The 15,989-nt window shown below is 39.8% G+C and overlaps 1 protein-coding gene across 1 annotated transcript in view; it reads right to left on the bottom strand.

Annotated features, from left to right (window-relative positions):
• The window catches only part of LOC107131271 (ATP-binding cassette sub-family C member 4), a 188,759-nt gene that overhangs the window by 14,041 nt on the left and 158,729 nt on the right, over positions 1–15,989 (bottom strand). Inside the window, 3 exon segments of the mRNA XM_024989168.2 lie at positions 8,118–8,206; positions 8,208–8,226; positions 8,637–8,809. Coding sequence (XP_024844936.1) covers positions 8,118–8,206; positions 8,208–8,226; positions 8,637–8,809 — 281 coding nt within the window.

Here is a 15,989-nt window from a genome sequence, read left to right as displayed (position 1 = left end):
TAAGCACCCAGCAAATCCTAAAAACCACAGGAAGTACTCACCTTTTAATGCAGAGACAGTGGTGAGTCTTAGGAGAAAGAGGATTTCTAATTTATCTGTCTTGCTCCACTGTTTTGGAGCAAATAAGGATGATTAAATTAGTTGTCATTATGACTCCATTATGTTTAATAAAATTTAAAATGAGAACATCTTTGTAAAATAGAATTCTGAAATATTAATGGTGCTTATCAATTTTATCCAGCAAATCAAAGCCAGATAAATCCCTTTGAAGAGTCAACATATAAACAAAGCTATTAACTAAGTTAGTTGATTCCCAGCAAGTCTTTTGCTTAATATACTTACAGTAAACAAAACCATTTTAAATAGCTGAGAAAAGAAGAGAAGCAAAAGGCAAAGGAGAAAAGGAAAGATATACCCATCTGAATGCAGAGTTCCAAAGAATAGCAAGGAGAGATAAGAAAGCCTTCCTTGGTGATCAATACACAGAAATAGAGGAAGATAATAGAATGGGAAAGACTGGAGATCTCTTCAAGAAAATTCAAGATACCAAGGGAACATTTCATGCAAAGATGGACACAAAAAAAGGACAAAAATGCTATGGACCTAACAGAAGCAGAAGATATTAAGAAGAGGTAGAAGAATACACAGAAGAACTATATGAAAAAGATCTTCATGACCCAGATAACCACAATGGTGTAATCACTCACCTAGTGCCAGGCATCCTGGAGTGTGAAGTCAAGTTGACCTTAGAAGTATCACTACAAACAAAGCCAGTGAGGTGATTGAATTCCAGCTGAGCTATTTCAAATCCTGAAAGATATGCTGTGAAAGTGCTGCACTCAATATGCCAGCAAATTTGGAAAACTCAGCAGTAGCCACAGGACTGGAAAAGGTCAGTTTTCATTCCAATCCCAAAGAAAAGCAACGCCAAAGAATGCTCAAACTACCATACAATGCACTTATTTCACACACTAGCAAAATAATACTCAAAACCCTTTAAGCTAAGCTTCAATAGCATGTGAATCAAGAATTTCCAGATGTACAAACTGGATTTAGAAAACGCAGAGGAACCAGATATCAAATTGCCAACATCTGTTGGATTATAGAAAAAACAAGAGAACTCCAGAAAAACATCTACTTCTGCTTCATTGACTGCACTAAAGCCTTTGACTGTGTGGATCAAAACAAACTGTGGAAAATTCTTCAAAGGATGAGAATACCAGACTACCTGTCTGGTATTACCTGTCTCCTGTATGCAGGATAAGAAGCAATAGTTAGAACTGGATATGAAATAACAGACTGGTTCAAAATTGGGAAAGGCATATGTCATGACTGTATACTGTCATCTTGCTTATTTAACTTCTATGCCAAGTACAACATGTGAAATGCCATGCTGGATGAAGCACAAGCTGGAATCAAGATTGCCGGGAGAAATTTCAACTTCAGATATTCAGATAACACCACTTTTATGGCAGAAAGTGAAGAGGAACTAAAAGGTGCTCTTGCTGAAGGCAAAAGAGGAGAGTGAAATAGCTGTCTTAAAACTCAACATTCAAAAACTAAGATCATGGCATCTGGTCCCATCACTTCATGGCAAATAGATGGGGAAACATGGAAACAGTAAGAGATTTTATTTTCTTGGGCTACAAAATCACTGCAGAATGTGATTGTAGCCTTAAAATTAAAAGGCCCTTGCTCCTTGAAAGAAAAGCTATGACAAACCTAGAGAGTGTATTAAAAAGCAAAGATATCAATTTGCTGACAAAGATCCATATAGTCAAAGCTATGGTTTTCCAGTAGTCATGAATGAATGTGAGAGTTGGACCATAAAGAAGGCCGAGTGTGGAAGAACTAATGCTGAAGAACTGTAGTGTTGGAGAAGACTCTTGAAAGTCCCTTGGGCTGCAAGGAGATCAAACCAATCAATCCTAAAGGAAATAAACCCTGAATATTCATTGGAAGGATTGATGCTGAAGCTGAAGCTCCAACTCTTTGGTCACCTGATGTGAAGAGTTGACTCATATGAAAAGAACCTGATGCTGGAAAAGATTGAGGGAAGGAGGAGAAGGGGATGACACAGGACAAGATGGTTGGATGACGTCACTGACTCAATGGATATGAGTTTGAGCAAACTCCATGAGATGGTGAAGGACAGGGAAGCCTGGTGTGCTGTAGTACATGGGGTCGCCAGGAGTTGGACATGACTAACAACTGAACAAGAACAAAACAAAACCATACCCATCTGTATTTGTGCAGATATATTCACCAGTGCAACAAAATGTACTTGTTACAAGAAATGGTAACCCACTATAGTATTCTTGCCTGGAGAATCCCCATGGTCAGATGAGCCTGGCAGGCTATCATCCATGGGGTGGCACAAAAGTCAGACACAACTTAGCAACTAAACAACAACACCTTTAGCACCTAGAACCACAGGACTTCATGGTGACAACCCTGTCTGTTATGCCCTTCATCAACATCTGTCACCTCCCCGGCCCTTCCCTCAGGCTGGCTGTGTGCCCTCTGGATCATTGAGTTTTGCAGCAGGTTGACTTGTCTCATATCCACATTAAAGCTTTCAGAACAGAGAGTTACCTGCTTTCCCGAAAGGTAAGAGGTACAGGGATCCCTTGGGGATACTGGGGGTTCAGTTCCAGAACACTGGAATGTAGCGAATATCACAATACAGTCAATTACACAAATTTTCTAGTTTCCCAGGGTGTCTAAAAGTTATGTTTAGACTACACTGTAGCCTAGCAAGTGTGCAGTAGCATTATTCCTGAGAAAACAATGCACAGACCTTAATTTAAAAAATAATTTATTGCTCATGGGCATACCCATGGGTGATTCTTGTTGATGTTTGACAGAAAACAACAACATTCTGTAAAGCACTTATCCTTCAATTAAAATATTAAGCAAAATAATAATAGTAATAATTTATTCCTAAAAAATACTAACCATCATTGGAGACTTCGGCAGTAACACCAAAAATCACTGATTACCATAACAAAGGTAATGATAGTGAAAAAGTTTGACATATTGTGAGAATTACCAAAAGATGACACAGTCATGGAATGAGAAAATGCTGTTGGAAAAATGGTACCTATAGACTTTCTCTACTTGCTTGACAAACCTTTAATTAAAAAAAAAAAAAAAAGTATTATCTGCGAACTTCAATAAAACAAGGTGTGCCTGCATTTCTAAAGCAAGCAATAAAGAAACTGATTCAAAAATCAAAGGTTTGTAAAAGAATATTATTTATTTGTGATGATTTGCTGAATTGAAAACCAACGGATAATCAGAAGCTCTAGAACAAAATATAAGGTTTACACCTGGGGTGGATGGAGCACAGAAGACAATTCCCAACTCTTAAGCTGGGGGATGCATGTCTCTTAGTCCCCTAAGGTCTAATCCTGCTGTTCCTACAAGAGGAGTCAGCAACCACAACCAGCTTGAACCAAGATGTAAACAAGTGGCTGGGTTTACATCTCCTGGCGGGATCTCCTTGTGGCATCACTGTTGACCTCAGTCAGGGAGCCCTAAACTGAAGGTCTCCCAACATAGGAGTGGGAAGGGCAGCTCCACAATGAAGGACAAGGTCATCAGAGAAAACAAGTTCAGTCACTGCAAAGGTGACAGGCTCCAAAGAGAACCCTCCCATTTCTTTTCTCTCTCCATCTTCCCATTCACCCAGATGCTCAGTCTCCACACCCAGAAAGCAGCATCGACTCCTCTCTCTCCCCTCAGGTCCCACATTCAATTCATCACTTGGCTCCTCTTCCTTATCTCCTGCAAATACAATCATCTCACCATTCCCACTGCAGGCACCTTAGTCTCAGCCACCAACAGTCAAGAGAGGGCACAAGTGCAAGAGAGAGGGAACACTGCATTTGAGGAGAACTGAAGACCATCAATGTGGTTTTAGCTATAAAGGAAGGATGGGGAGCAGAGTGGGACAAAACAAGAAAGGTGAGGAGGGGCTGGGCTGTAAAGAAATAGAGGAAAATAATGGAATGGGAAAGACAAGAGATCTCTTCAAGAAAATTAGAGATACCAAGGAACATTTCATTCAAAGATGGGCACAATAAAGGACAGAAGTAGTAGGGACCTAACAGAAACAGAAGTTTTTAAGAAGAGGTGGCAAGAATACACAGAAGAACTGCACAAAAAAGATCTTCACGACCCAGATAATCACGATGGTGTGATCACTCACCTAGAGCCAGACATCCTGTAACGTGAAGTCAAGTAGGCCTGAGGAAGCATCACTATGAACAAAACTAGTGGAGGTGACGGAATTACAGTTGAGCTCTTTCAAATTCTGAAAGACGATGCTGTTAAAATGATGTACTCAATACGCCAGCAAATATGGAAAACTCAGCAGTAGCCACAGGACTGGAAAAGGTCAGTTTTCATTCCAATCCCAAAGAAAGAAAATGCCAAAAAATGCTCAAACTACCACACAATTGCACTCATCTCACATGCTAGGAAAGTAATGTTTAAAATTCTCCAAGCCAGGCTTCAGCAATATGTGAACCATGAGCTTCCAGATGTTCAAGCTGGTTTTAGAAAAGGCAGAGGAACCAGAGATCCAATTGCCAACATCCGCTGGATCATCAAAAAAGCAAGAGAGTTCCAGAAAAACATCAATTTCTGCTTTGTTGACTATGCCAAAGCTTTTGACTGTGTGGATCACAATAAACTATGGAAAATTCTGAAACAGATGGGAATACCAGACCACCTGACCTGCCTTTTGAGAAACCTATATGCAGGTCAGGAAGCAAGGGTTAGAACTGGACATGGAACAACAGACTGTTTCCAAATAGGAAAAGGAGCACGTCAAGGCTGTATATTGTCACCCTGCTTATTTAACTTATATGCAGAGTACATCATGAGAAATGCTGGACTGGAGGAAGCGCAAGCTGGAATCAAGATTGCCGGGAGACATATCCATAACCTCAGATATGCAGATGACAACACCCTTATGGCAGAAAGTGAAGAGGAACTAAAAAGCCTCTTGATGAAAGTGAAAGAGGAGAGTGAAAAAGTTGGCTTAAAGCTGAACATTCAGAAAACTAAGATAATGACATCTGGTTCCATCACTTCATGGCAAATACATGGTGAAACAGTGGCTGACTTCATTTTTGGGGACTCCAAAATCACTGTAGATGGTGATTGCAGCCATGAAATCAAGATGTTTACTCCTTGGAAGGAAAGTTATGACCAACTAGACAGTATATTAAAAAGCAGAGACATTACTTTGTCAACAAAAGTCCATCTAGTCAAGGCTATGGTTTTTCCTGTAGTCATGTATGGATGTGAGAGTTGGACTGTGAAGAAAGCTGAGCACCGAAGAATTGATGCTTTTGAACTGTGGTATTGGAGAAGACTCTTGAGAGCCCCTTGGACTGCAAGGAGATCCAACCAGTCCATTCTAAAGGAGATCAGTCCTGGGTGTTCATTGGAAGGACTGATGTTGAAACTGAAACTCCAATACTTTGGCCACCTCATGCGAAGAGCTGACTCATATGAAAAGACTCTGATGCTGTGCAAGATTGAGGGCTGGAGGAGAAAGGGATGACAGAGGATGAGATGGTTGGATGGCATCACCGACTTGATGGACATGGGTTTGGGTGAACTTCGGGAGTTGGTGATGGACAATGAGGCTTGGCATGCTGAGGTTCATGGGGTCGCAAAGAGTCGGACATGACTGAGTGACTGAACTGAACTGAACTGAACTGAACTGAAAGCCTGTTCAAGATTTGTACACTGATCAATTGAGAAAAATTTGAGGTTACAGAAATATACCAGGAGACAGGCTTCGCTAGTGGCTCAGATGGCAAAGAATCTTCCTGAAATGTGGGAGCCTGGCTTCAGCCTCTGTGTTGGGAAGATCCCATGGAGTAGGAAATGGCAACCCATTCCGATATTCTTGCCTGGAAAATCCCATGGACAGAGGAGCCTGACAAGCTACAGTTCATGGGGTTGCAAAGAGTCGGACATGACTGAGCAAGTAACACACATGAGTAAGTAAAGCATTAAATAAGTTGAACATATGTCGATAACAGAAACAAAGCTGATTGGTTCAGGGGATACAGACATTCACATATGTGAACCAGGTGCTGAGGGATAAGACTGAGAACTGACCAGCGGAGAGGCTTTCAAAACTCTGTCCTTCCTCACTGTTTCCTTAACCAATCACATATTTCAAGGTGACAGTATTTCTAAGAATTAAATAATAAAAATAATCTGCTACTATTAATTCCGGAATACCAAAAAACAAAAATTAAAGCTGCAGGGGACATTTAGGAAAAAATAATTTATTTGAACAGACTCCTAACTAAGCTGGAGATCAAGTCATCTTTCTGCTGCTGCCTCTAAAGCCTGATAAAGGCCTTGAAACAGGTAAATTTTATATCATCATTTATTTATTATGGGTGGAGAAGGAAATGGCAACCCACTCCAGTATTCTTGCCTGGAGAATCCTGTGTACAGAGGAGCCTGGTGGGCTGCCATCTATGGGGTCACACAGAGTTGGAGCAACTTAGCAGCAGCAGCAGCAGCAGCATTTATTATGGAAGAATCTGTCTGCAATGCAGAAGACCTGGGTTCAATCCTTGATTTGGGAAGATTCCCTGAAGAAGGGAATGGCTATTCACTCCACAATTCTTGCTTGGAGAATCCCATGGACAGAGGAGCCTGTAAGGCTACAGTTCATGGGATCCCAAAGAGTTGGACATGACTAAGCAACAAACACATTCTTTTGGGGTTCAGTTCAGTTCAGTTGCTCAGTCATGTCCGACTCTTTGTGACCCCATGGATCGCAGCATGCCAGGCCTTTGGGATTATACGCAGCCAAAGGTTTTCCTTTGAACCATGCTTTTTATAATATTTTATGAAGCCACACTCTAACATTTACTGAAACTCAGCAAGCAGCAGAGGGAAACAACAAAGAAAGAAGATGAAAAGAGATAAGGAATAGAGGGAGGAAGGAAAAGAAGATAAGGAAGGAAATATTAAATTACTGAGAGGAAAGAGCCAATCAAATCTGGAGGGAAGATATTACACAGATATCCAGAGACCAAAGCTTGGAGTCTACTTCATGTGCAGTTGGTTGTTTATCTACAGTCTCTCAGCCTTGATTTGCCTTTCTTTTTTTATTTTTTTAATATAAATTTATTTATTTTAATTGGAGGTTAATTACTTTACAATATTGTATTGGTTTTGCCACTGTGATGCACAGGTTCAGTCTCTGCAAGTCACATTTTAGAGTCTCTTTGGCAAGCTGGCCTCTTTTTAGGTTGTGCCAGTAAGCAGGCACTACAGGGAGACTGAAAGTGGGACAGAGCTAATGTTCTATCTGATTTGCTATTCCTGGAGTGTCACCTCAGCAGTGGGACCTGACTCCAGCTCGGAGCTTCCATTAGCACATGAAGAAATAGCCCCATCCTGATTTCTCAGCACATATGACTAGGAACTGGGCAGTGACCTCTCCTTGGAGGTTTCAGCACCAACTGTAGGGCCTCTCTTCTGAGTTCTTAGGTCTGGAGATACGTCCTAGGACATTATAGCTGCTTCCTAAAATCATTACCTCAGTGCTTCCTTTCATTTTTCTAGCCTCCAACTCTTATGTAGCAAATTTCCTATATTAAATCTTTTCAGCTGAAATACTGTTTTTCTCATGAGGCCCTTTCTTCTCTTTGACTCCTTTCTGACAGCAAGAGCTGAAAAATTTTGAAACCTTAGCCAACAACTTCCTGGCAATCTAAAAATGTTAAGTTTTAGATTAAGTAAATTGAAAAATGTTGAAACAACTGTGACACAGTAAAAATCACTGTGTTCTACCCCCTTGAAATATGAAGCTATAACTTGGGTTTGAAATATATTCATGGCTGGACATCCTAAAAAGTGACCATTCAAATATAAGAATATTATATGAAAATATAAGATTATTGGATATATTATTTAATAGCACATTTTGAAAGTAAAGTTAAATACTTGAGTTATTTTCAGGAATGGGAGAAAATTAAATTACTGAAGGTTTCTATTAAGTTTTACAAGGAAGGATCAGTTGAAAAATTGAATATAAATGGAAACAACTGAAATGGTGAGGGTCTTACCAATATCCATTCACAGTCAAAAAGGTGCTCAACCTGTGTGTGATGGTTAGCACAGTGCAGTCAGCAAATTTCTCATGGATTTTTTTTTTTTTGGATTAATTCATCAGTTCTGGAATCAGAGAAATTGATATCCTTTAGTGGAGAGAGAAAAGCAGACTAACTGTTAAAAATTAAAAATCAATACTTTAAACATAATCTTGTTCCTAAAAAGCTAAGTATAAAAAGCCTATTAGAAATTTACTATTTTTCATGAAATGATGGAAAATAGCCTTCGCTTGAAATTGCTTGAAACTATCAGGAGCTGGATTTAGGAATCCAGCTCTCTTAGGATCTCTCTCATAACAACATTAACATACATATAATACATCTCGGTTTCTTCCTTTGATTTCTGTGATTAATATTATTAAGAAATATCTTGGGGCAAAGAGAGCATAGAAACATTTCTCAGCATCACTAAATGTTTTCCATTTACCACATCTAAAATTTGAATTCCAGGTTTCATGGACCTCAGCTCCATACCTTGGATCCACATTGGATGTGGCTTTGTCAAGAATCAATATCTGATTTTTCCTGAGAATAGCCCTGGCAAGGCACACTAGTTGTCTCTGTCCAACACTCAAGTTCAATCCTGATTCTGCCAATTTGGTATACATCTCACTAGGAAGATCTTTGATGGTTTCTTTGAGTTGTACCTGTGGATACAGAAAGAACATTTTCCTAAACAAATTGCTGCTGAAGTAGACAAGCCTCTTAGACATTAGAGCTTTGACATCCTCCCAACTTCCTGTGTATCTTACATGTACAGCCAGGTGATGGGAAGAGCTGTTTCCAATTAGTGTTCACTGAGAAAGATGGTGGGTAGAGTCAAGTCAGGGCAGAAAGATGTCAAAGTCCCCCCCATCCCTGCCACATGACATTCACCAAAACCCCCCACCTAAGAATTAGTTCAGAAACTCTCTCAAAAATTGAAGCTATTTTTCCCAATGTGGTTTAAACAGAAAATCTAAAAGGATTTTTATTGTTGAATCAACTTTACCAAACTACATTATGCAGAGGAGTTGATACAGTAAAAGGAAACTTTAAAAAATTACAGAAAGTTTTATTCTCTAAAGATATAATCTTATTAACACCTTACAATTTTGTAATGTTTCAGTTTAGTTCAGTTCAGTCACTCAGTCGTGTCCAACTCTTTGCAACCCCATGAACCACAGCACACCAGGTCTCCCTGTCCATCACCAACTGCTGGAGTTTACCCAAACCCATGTCCATTGAGTCAGTGATGCCATCCAACCATCTCATGCTCTATCGTCCCCTTCTCCTCCTGACCTCAATCTTCCCCAGCATCAGGGTCTTTTCAAATGAGTCAGCTCTTTGTAACAGTTAGCCAAAGTATTGGAGTTTCAGCTTCAACATCAGTCCTTCCAATGAACACCCAGGACTGACCTCCTTTAGAATGGACTGGTTGGATCTCCTTGCAGTCCAAGGGACTCTCAAGAGTCTTCTCCAACACCACAGTTCAAAAGCATCAATTCTTCGGTGCTCAGCTTAATTCACAGTCCAACTCTCACATCCATACATGATTACTGGGAAAACCATAGCCTTGACTAGATGGACCTTTGTTGGCAAAGTAATGGCGCTATTTTTAATATGCTGTCTAGGTTGGTCATAAGTTTCCTTCCAAGGAGTAAGAGTCTTTTAATTTCATGGCTGCAATCACCATCTGCAGTGATTTTGGAGCCCCCCAAAATAAAGCCAGCCACTATTTCCACTGATTCCCCATGTATTTTCCATGAAGTGATGGGACCAGATGTCATTATCTTAGTTTTCTGAATGTTCAGCTTTAAGCCAACTTTTTCACTCTCTTCTTTAACTTTCATCAAGAGGCTCTTTAGTTCTTCACTTTCTGCCATAAGGGTGGTATCATCTGCATATCTGAGGTTATGGATATTTCTCCCGGCAATCTTGATTCCAGCTTGCACTTCCTCCAGTCCAGCATTTCTCATGATGTACTCTGCATATAAGTTAAATAAGCAGTGTGACAATATACAGCCTTGACGTACTCCTTTTCTTATTTGGAAACAGTCTGTTGTTCCATGTGCAGTTCTAACTGTTGCTTCCTGACCTGCATTAGGTTTCTCAAGAGGCAGGTCAGGTGGTCTGGTATTCCCATCTCTTTCAGAATTTTCCACAGTTTATTGTGATCCACACAGTCAAAGGCTTTGGCATAGTCAACAAAGCAGAAATTGATGTTTTCTGGAACTGTCTTGCTTTTTTGATGATCCAACAGATGTTGGAAATTTGATCTCTGGTTCCTCTGCCTTTTCTATATCCAGTTTGAACATCTGGAAGTTCACAGTTCACGTATTGCTGAAGCCTGGCTTGGAGAATTTTGAGCATTATTTTATTAGCATGTGAGATGAGTGCAATTGTGCAGTAGTTTGTGCATTCTTTGGTATTCCCTTTCTCAGGGATTGGAATGAAAACTGACCTTTTCCAGTCCTGTGGCCACTGCTGAGTTTTCCAAATTTGCTGGCATATTGAGTGCAGCCCTTTCACAGTATCACCTTTCAGGATTTGAAATAGCTCAACTGGAATTCTATCACCTCCACTAGCTTTGTTCATAGTGATGCTTCCTAAGGCCCGTTTTACTTCACATTCCAGGATGTCTGGCTCTAGGTCAGTGATCACACCATCGTGATTATCTGAGTCGTGAAGATATTTTTTGTACAGTTCTGTGTATTCTTGCCACCTCTTCTTAATATCTTCTTCTTCTCGTAGGTCCATACCATTTCTGTCCTTTATTGAGCCCAGTTTTGCATGAAATGTTCCCTTTGTATCTCTAACTTTCTTGAAGAGATCTCTAGTCTTTCCCATTCTATTGTTTTCCTCTACTTCTTTGCATTGATTGCTGAGGAACATTTTCTTATCTCTCCTTGTTTTTCTTTGGGACTCTACATTCAAATGGGTATATCTTTCCTTTTCTCCTTTGTTTTTTGCTTTTTTGTAGTGTTTAAAATAATACAAATTTTTTTTTCTAATTTTATTTTATTTTTAATCTTTACATAATTGTATTAGTTTTGCCAAATATCAAAATGAATCCACCACAGGTATACATGTGTTCCCCATCCCGAACCCTCCTCCCTCCTCCCTCCCCATACCAACCCTCTGGGCGGTCCAGTGCACCAGCCCCAAGCATCCAGCATCGTGCATCGAACCTGGACTGGCAACTCGTTTCCTACAAATTTAAACAATGTAAAACTCCATCTAATACATTATTAATCCTGGAAACTTTCCCAAGTTTAATCCTATAAATGGTGGACCATCAAGTGCATTTTCTTCAATATTATAAATGTCTTGCAATAACGAAAACTCACAAGAAATATATACAATATTACATCTTACATCCTCCACAACATGGATATAGGTGAGGTTTATATTAATCTATTTTCATAAAATTATATTCATAAGATTAAAAAAACACAAACCTTTAACCACCAAGTATAATCTGAAAATACACTTGGTGGTAGGGGTCAGTTCAATGAATTCTGGAGAAATACTATGGAGCAGGTAGCAAATTCAGGCTGTACTTGAAGTGAAAGAACAAAGAAGAAATACACTTCAAATGAAGAAACCAACAGATTAATTGCCAATAAGTTATTTGACACACTACAATGTCAGATAGCAAAACACTGAGGGTAAATGAGTAGCATTTTCATGATATCCTAAATGCTAGAGCTCTTACATGAATGTGATCCTGAACTGTGTTCCTGATGGGAGTCCAATCCCAAGAAAGCAGAATTCTGAGTTAGGATTAAATATGGTATTGTTATTTAGTGATACAATGAAAGGTGTACAAACTCTGAAGGGTAAGATTTGGACTGTGGTGCAAGTGGTTGCTTTTTTTTTAAGACTGACATCCTAACTTTGAAGAAATACTTTCACACTTACTCCTGAGTTGGATGACATCACATAACTAAACTGTTTTTTTCCTTTTCCTTCAGGTTGTCCATATATGCTTCATCATGAATAAGAGTTGTAAGGGGAAATGCTTTTCATAAAATACTATTTTCTGAGACTCTCTGTTTATTTATGAATCAGGGATGATGATGAGAATATGAATATCAAGACCCTCTATAGTGTAAGCATAAAGTCAAGGTATAAAGTATTAGAATGGAATAAAAAGACAACAGAGGCAGTAAATAATAACTAGAAGTTACAACTGGAGAATTTGAACACACTAGATGATAGTGTAATATTACTATTCTATTTCTCAACTGAGATAATTGTGTTAGATTATGAAAAAGAATGTCCATGAAAAGGACAGAGATTGTGTCTCTTGATGACTTGATAGACCCAGAATCTGAAATGATGCCTGTCTAAGAGGTGCTCAGAGATATTTGTTGGCTGTGTGTAGGCAGAAGTGAATCTCATCGTGTGACATGTGTCTGTTCCTATAAATTGGAAAATAAATGCATATAGACAGTTTACAGATAACACTATTATTATGTGTAGAAGGATTATATTCTTAAAACAAAAAACTAGCTCCAGAATATCACAACATCACACTGTAAACTGTGGAAAGCACATAAAAGTTATAATTTAAGGACAATGGAGCAAATAATACTATTCAAAACTATAGATCTCAAAATAGAATACTTCAGATCATTTTTGAGGTTCAGTTCAGTTCAGTCACTCACTTGTGTCTGACTCTTTGTGACCCCATGGACTGCAGCACGTGAGGGCTCCCTGTCCATCACCAACTTCCGAAGTTTACTCAAACTTATCTCCATTGAGTCAGTGATGCCATGCAACCATCTCATCCTCTGTCATCCCCTTCTCCTTGAACCTTCAATCTTTCCCAGCATCAGGGGTTTTTCAAATGAGTCAGTTCTTTGCATCAGGTGGTCAAAGTATTGGAGTTTCAGCTTCAACATCAGTCTTTCCAGTGAATATTTAAGACTGATTTGCTTTAGGGTGGACTGGTTGGATCTCCTTGCAGTCCAAGGGGCTCTCAAGAGTCTTCTCCAACACCACATTTTAAAAGCATCAATTCTTCAGCACTCATCTTTCTTTAGAGTCCAACTCTCACATCCATACATGACTACTAGAAAAACTACAGCCTTGACTAGACAGACCCCTTGTTGGCAAAGTAATGTCTCTGTTTTGAATATGCTGCCTAGGTTGGTAATAACTTTCCTTCCAAGGAGATCAGTTCAGTTCAGTTGCTCAGTCATGTCTGACTCTTTGCAACCCCATGAACCACAGCACGCCAGGTCTCGCTGTCCATCACCAGCTCCCAGAGTTTAACCAAACTGATGCCCATCAAATTGGTGATGCCATCCAGGCATCTCATCCTCTGTTGTCCCCTTTTCCTCCTGCCCTCAATCCTTCCTAGCGTCAGGGTCTTTTCTAATGAGTCAACACTTCGCACCAGGCGGCCAAAGTATTGGAGTTTCAGCTTCAACATCAGTCCTTCCAATGACGACCGAGGACTGATCTTTAGGATGGATGCTGGGGTCCAGCCCCAGCAGGATCCAGGTGTACCCTCAGGATGACGGCACAGGCGATAAGGATAGCAAAGCAGAGAGAGAGGCTTGATCTTCCTTGATTAACACAGAAAGCCAATAAAGCTCCTATTTTCCAAGGAGTCATCCTGAAAGAAGAACAGAGAGAGAAAAGGAGGGAAAAGGAAAAAAAAGAATGACACGGGGAGACCAAGCTTCGTTGACTGAGGCCCATAACTTTATTTTCAAAAGGAACTTTTATACCTTGACTTATACATAGAGGGAAATGAAAGATGCAAAGTCATACAGAGTCAGCCCAAACAGTACATCTGTTTTGTCTTTATCAAAACCAGGATTTTTTCTGCATACCTTTCCCATAAACAATGTTGTGTACATTATCTTCTGGCCTTGGAGGCCTGTGGACATTTTATGATCCTTTTTTGATAAAGGCTGCTCAACCAGAAAACTTATTTTCTCTTGAAGTGTTTCTTCTTTATTTTTCCCAGCCTCAGAAAGTACTAAACAGAGTTAAATTCTCATGGAGCAAAGGTGCAGTGGGTCACAACAAAGAAAGAACCAATTAGCTCAAAGTTCTGATGTGGTTAATTCCAAGGCTGCTACTTGTTTTTCTTACATTCCAACTATGTTAACCAGTGCACTCCCAGGTGCACAATGGATAAGGGATATGGGCACTTGGCAGCAAGCATTGGCCCAATAATGAAGCCCTTTACCAGTACTATCTATTCGAATAATTTTTCATCTCTTAAAGGACTCTATGCTCATTAGGACTTTTAGAATGTTTTGGCTTCCCATGCCTTTCAAGGTTGGGAAGTTGTGGACAATCATGTGTGTTAATTGCAAGAGTATGGATAAACCTGTCAGGCAAGCTAGAATGCAATCAGAGAGGTTTGAATTGAAACACTCCTATCATGCCCAGGAGACTTATTAACTAAAGCCCTAAGTTGACTTTTTTCAGAAAAGGTGGTTGGGGATAGCCCCCTGTTAATGTCAGAAGAGTTGGTGAAAGGCATAATTTAATGAACAGTAGACAGATTTTGGTTTTGGGGTAGATGCTCAAGCAGATTCAGGGGGTCCCTCAAGGCCTGATCTGCCTTTGCCTGTCAGGTCTCTTTTGCATGACCTTTGTCATGGGTGGGATCTCCTGTGTTGGCTCCCAGCAGATGGACTGGTTGGATCTCCTTGCAGTCTGAGGGACTCTCAAGACTCTTCTCCAACACTACAGTTCAAAAGCATCAATTCTTCAATGCTCAGCTTTCTTCATAGTCCAACTCTCACATCCATACTTGACTACTAGAAAAACTATAGCCTTGACTAGATGGACCTTTGTTGGCAAAGTAATCTCTCTGCTTTTTAATATGCTGTCTAGGTTGGTCACAACTCCCATTCCAAGGAGTAAGTGTCTTTTAATTTCATGGCTTCAGTCACCATCTGCAGTGATTTTGGAGCCCAAAAAATAGTCTGTCACTGTTTCCACTGTTTCCCCATCTATTTGCCATAAAGTGATGGGACTGGATACCATGATCTTAGTTTTCTAAATGTTGAGTTTTAAGCCAACTTTTTCACTCTCCTCTTTCACTTTCATCAAGAGGCTCTTTAGTTCTTTTTCACTTTTTGTCATAAGGGTCATGTTACCACATATCTGAGGTTAATGATATTTCTACCAGCAAACTTGATTCCAGCTTGTGCTTCTTCCAGCCCAGGGTTTCTCATGATGTATTCTACATATAAGTTAAATAAGCAAGATGACAATATACAGTCTTGATGTACTCCTTTTTCTATTTGGAACCAGTCTGTTCCATGTCCAGTTCTAACTTTTGCTTCCTGACCTGCATACAGATTTCTCAAGAGGCAAGTCAGGTGGTCTGGTATTCCCATCTCTTTCAGAATTTTCCACAGTTTGTTGTGATCCACAGAGTCAAAGGTGTTGGCATAGTCAATAAAGCATAAATAGATGTTTTTCTGGAACTCTCTTGCTTTTTTGACGATCCAACAGACCAATTTGATCTCTGGTTCATCTGCCTTTTTAATATGCTGTCTGGGTTGGTCATAACTTTTTTTCAAGGAGTAAGCATCTTTTCATTTCATAGCTGCAATCATCATCTGCAGTGATTTTGGAACCCCCCAAAATAAAGTCTGACACTGTTTCCACTGTTTGCACTGTTTCCCCATCTATTTGCCATGAAGTGATGGGACCGGATGCCATGATCTTCGTTGTCTAAATGTTGAGCTTTAAGCCAACTTTTTCACTCTCCTCTTTCACTTTCATCAGGAGGCTTTTTAGTTCCTCTTCACTTTCTGCCATAAGGGTGGTGTCATCTGCATATCTGAGGTTATTGATATTTCTCCC

This window comes from Bos taurus, unplaced genomic scaffold (genome assembly GCF_002263795.3).
Source record: "Bos taurus isolate L1 Dominette 01449 registration number 42190680 breed Hereford unplaced genomic scaffold, ARS-UCD2.0 Leftover_ScbfJmS_264, whole genome shotgun sequence".
NCBI classification, from domain to species: Eukaryota; Metazoa; Chordata; class Mammalia; order Artiodactyla; family Bovidae; genus Bos; species Bos taurus.
The sequence above is the reverse complement of the archived record's forward strand: the minus strand, read 5'-3'. Positions and strand labels throughout refer to the sequence as shown.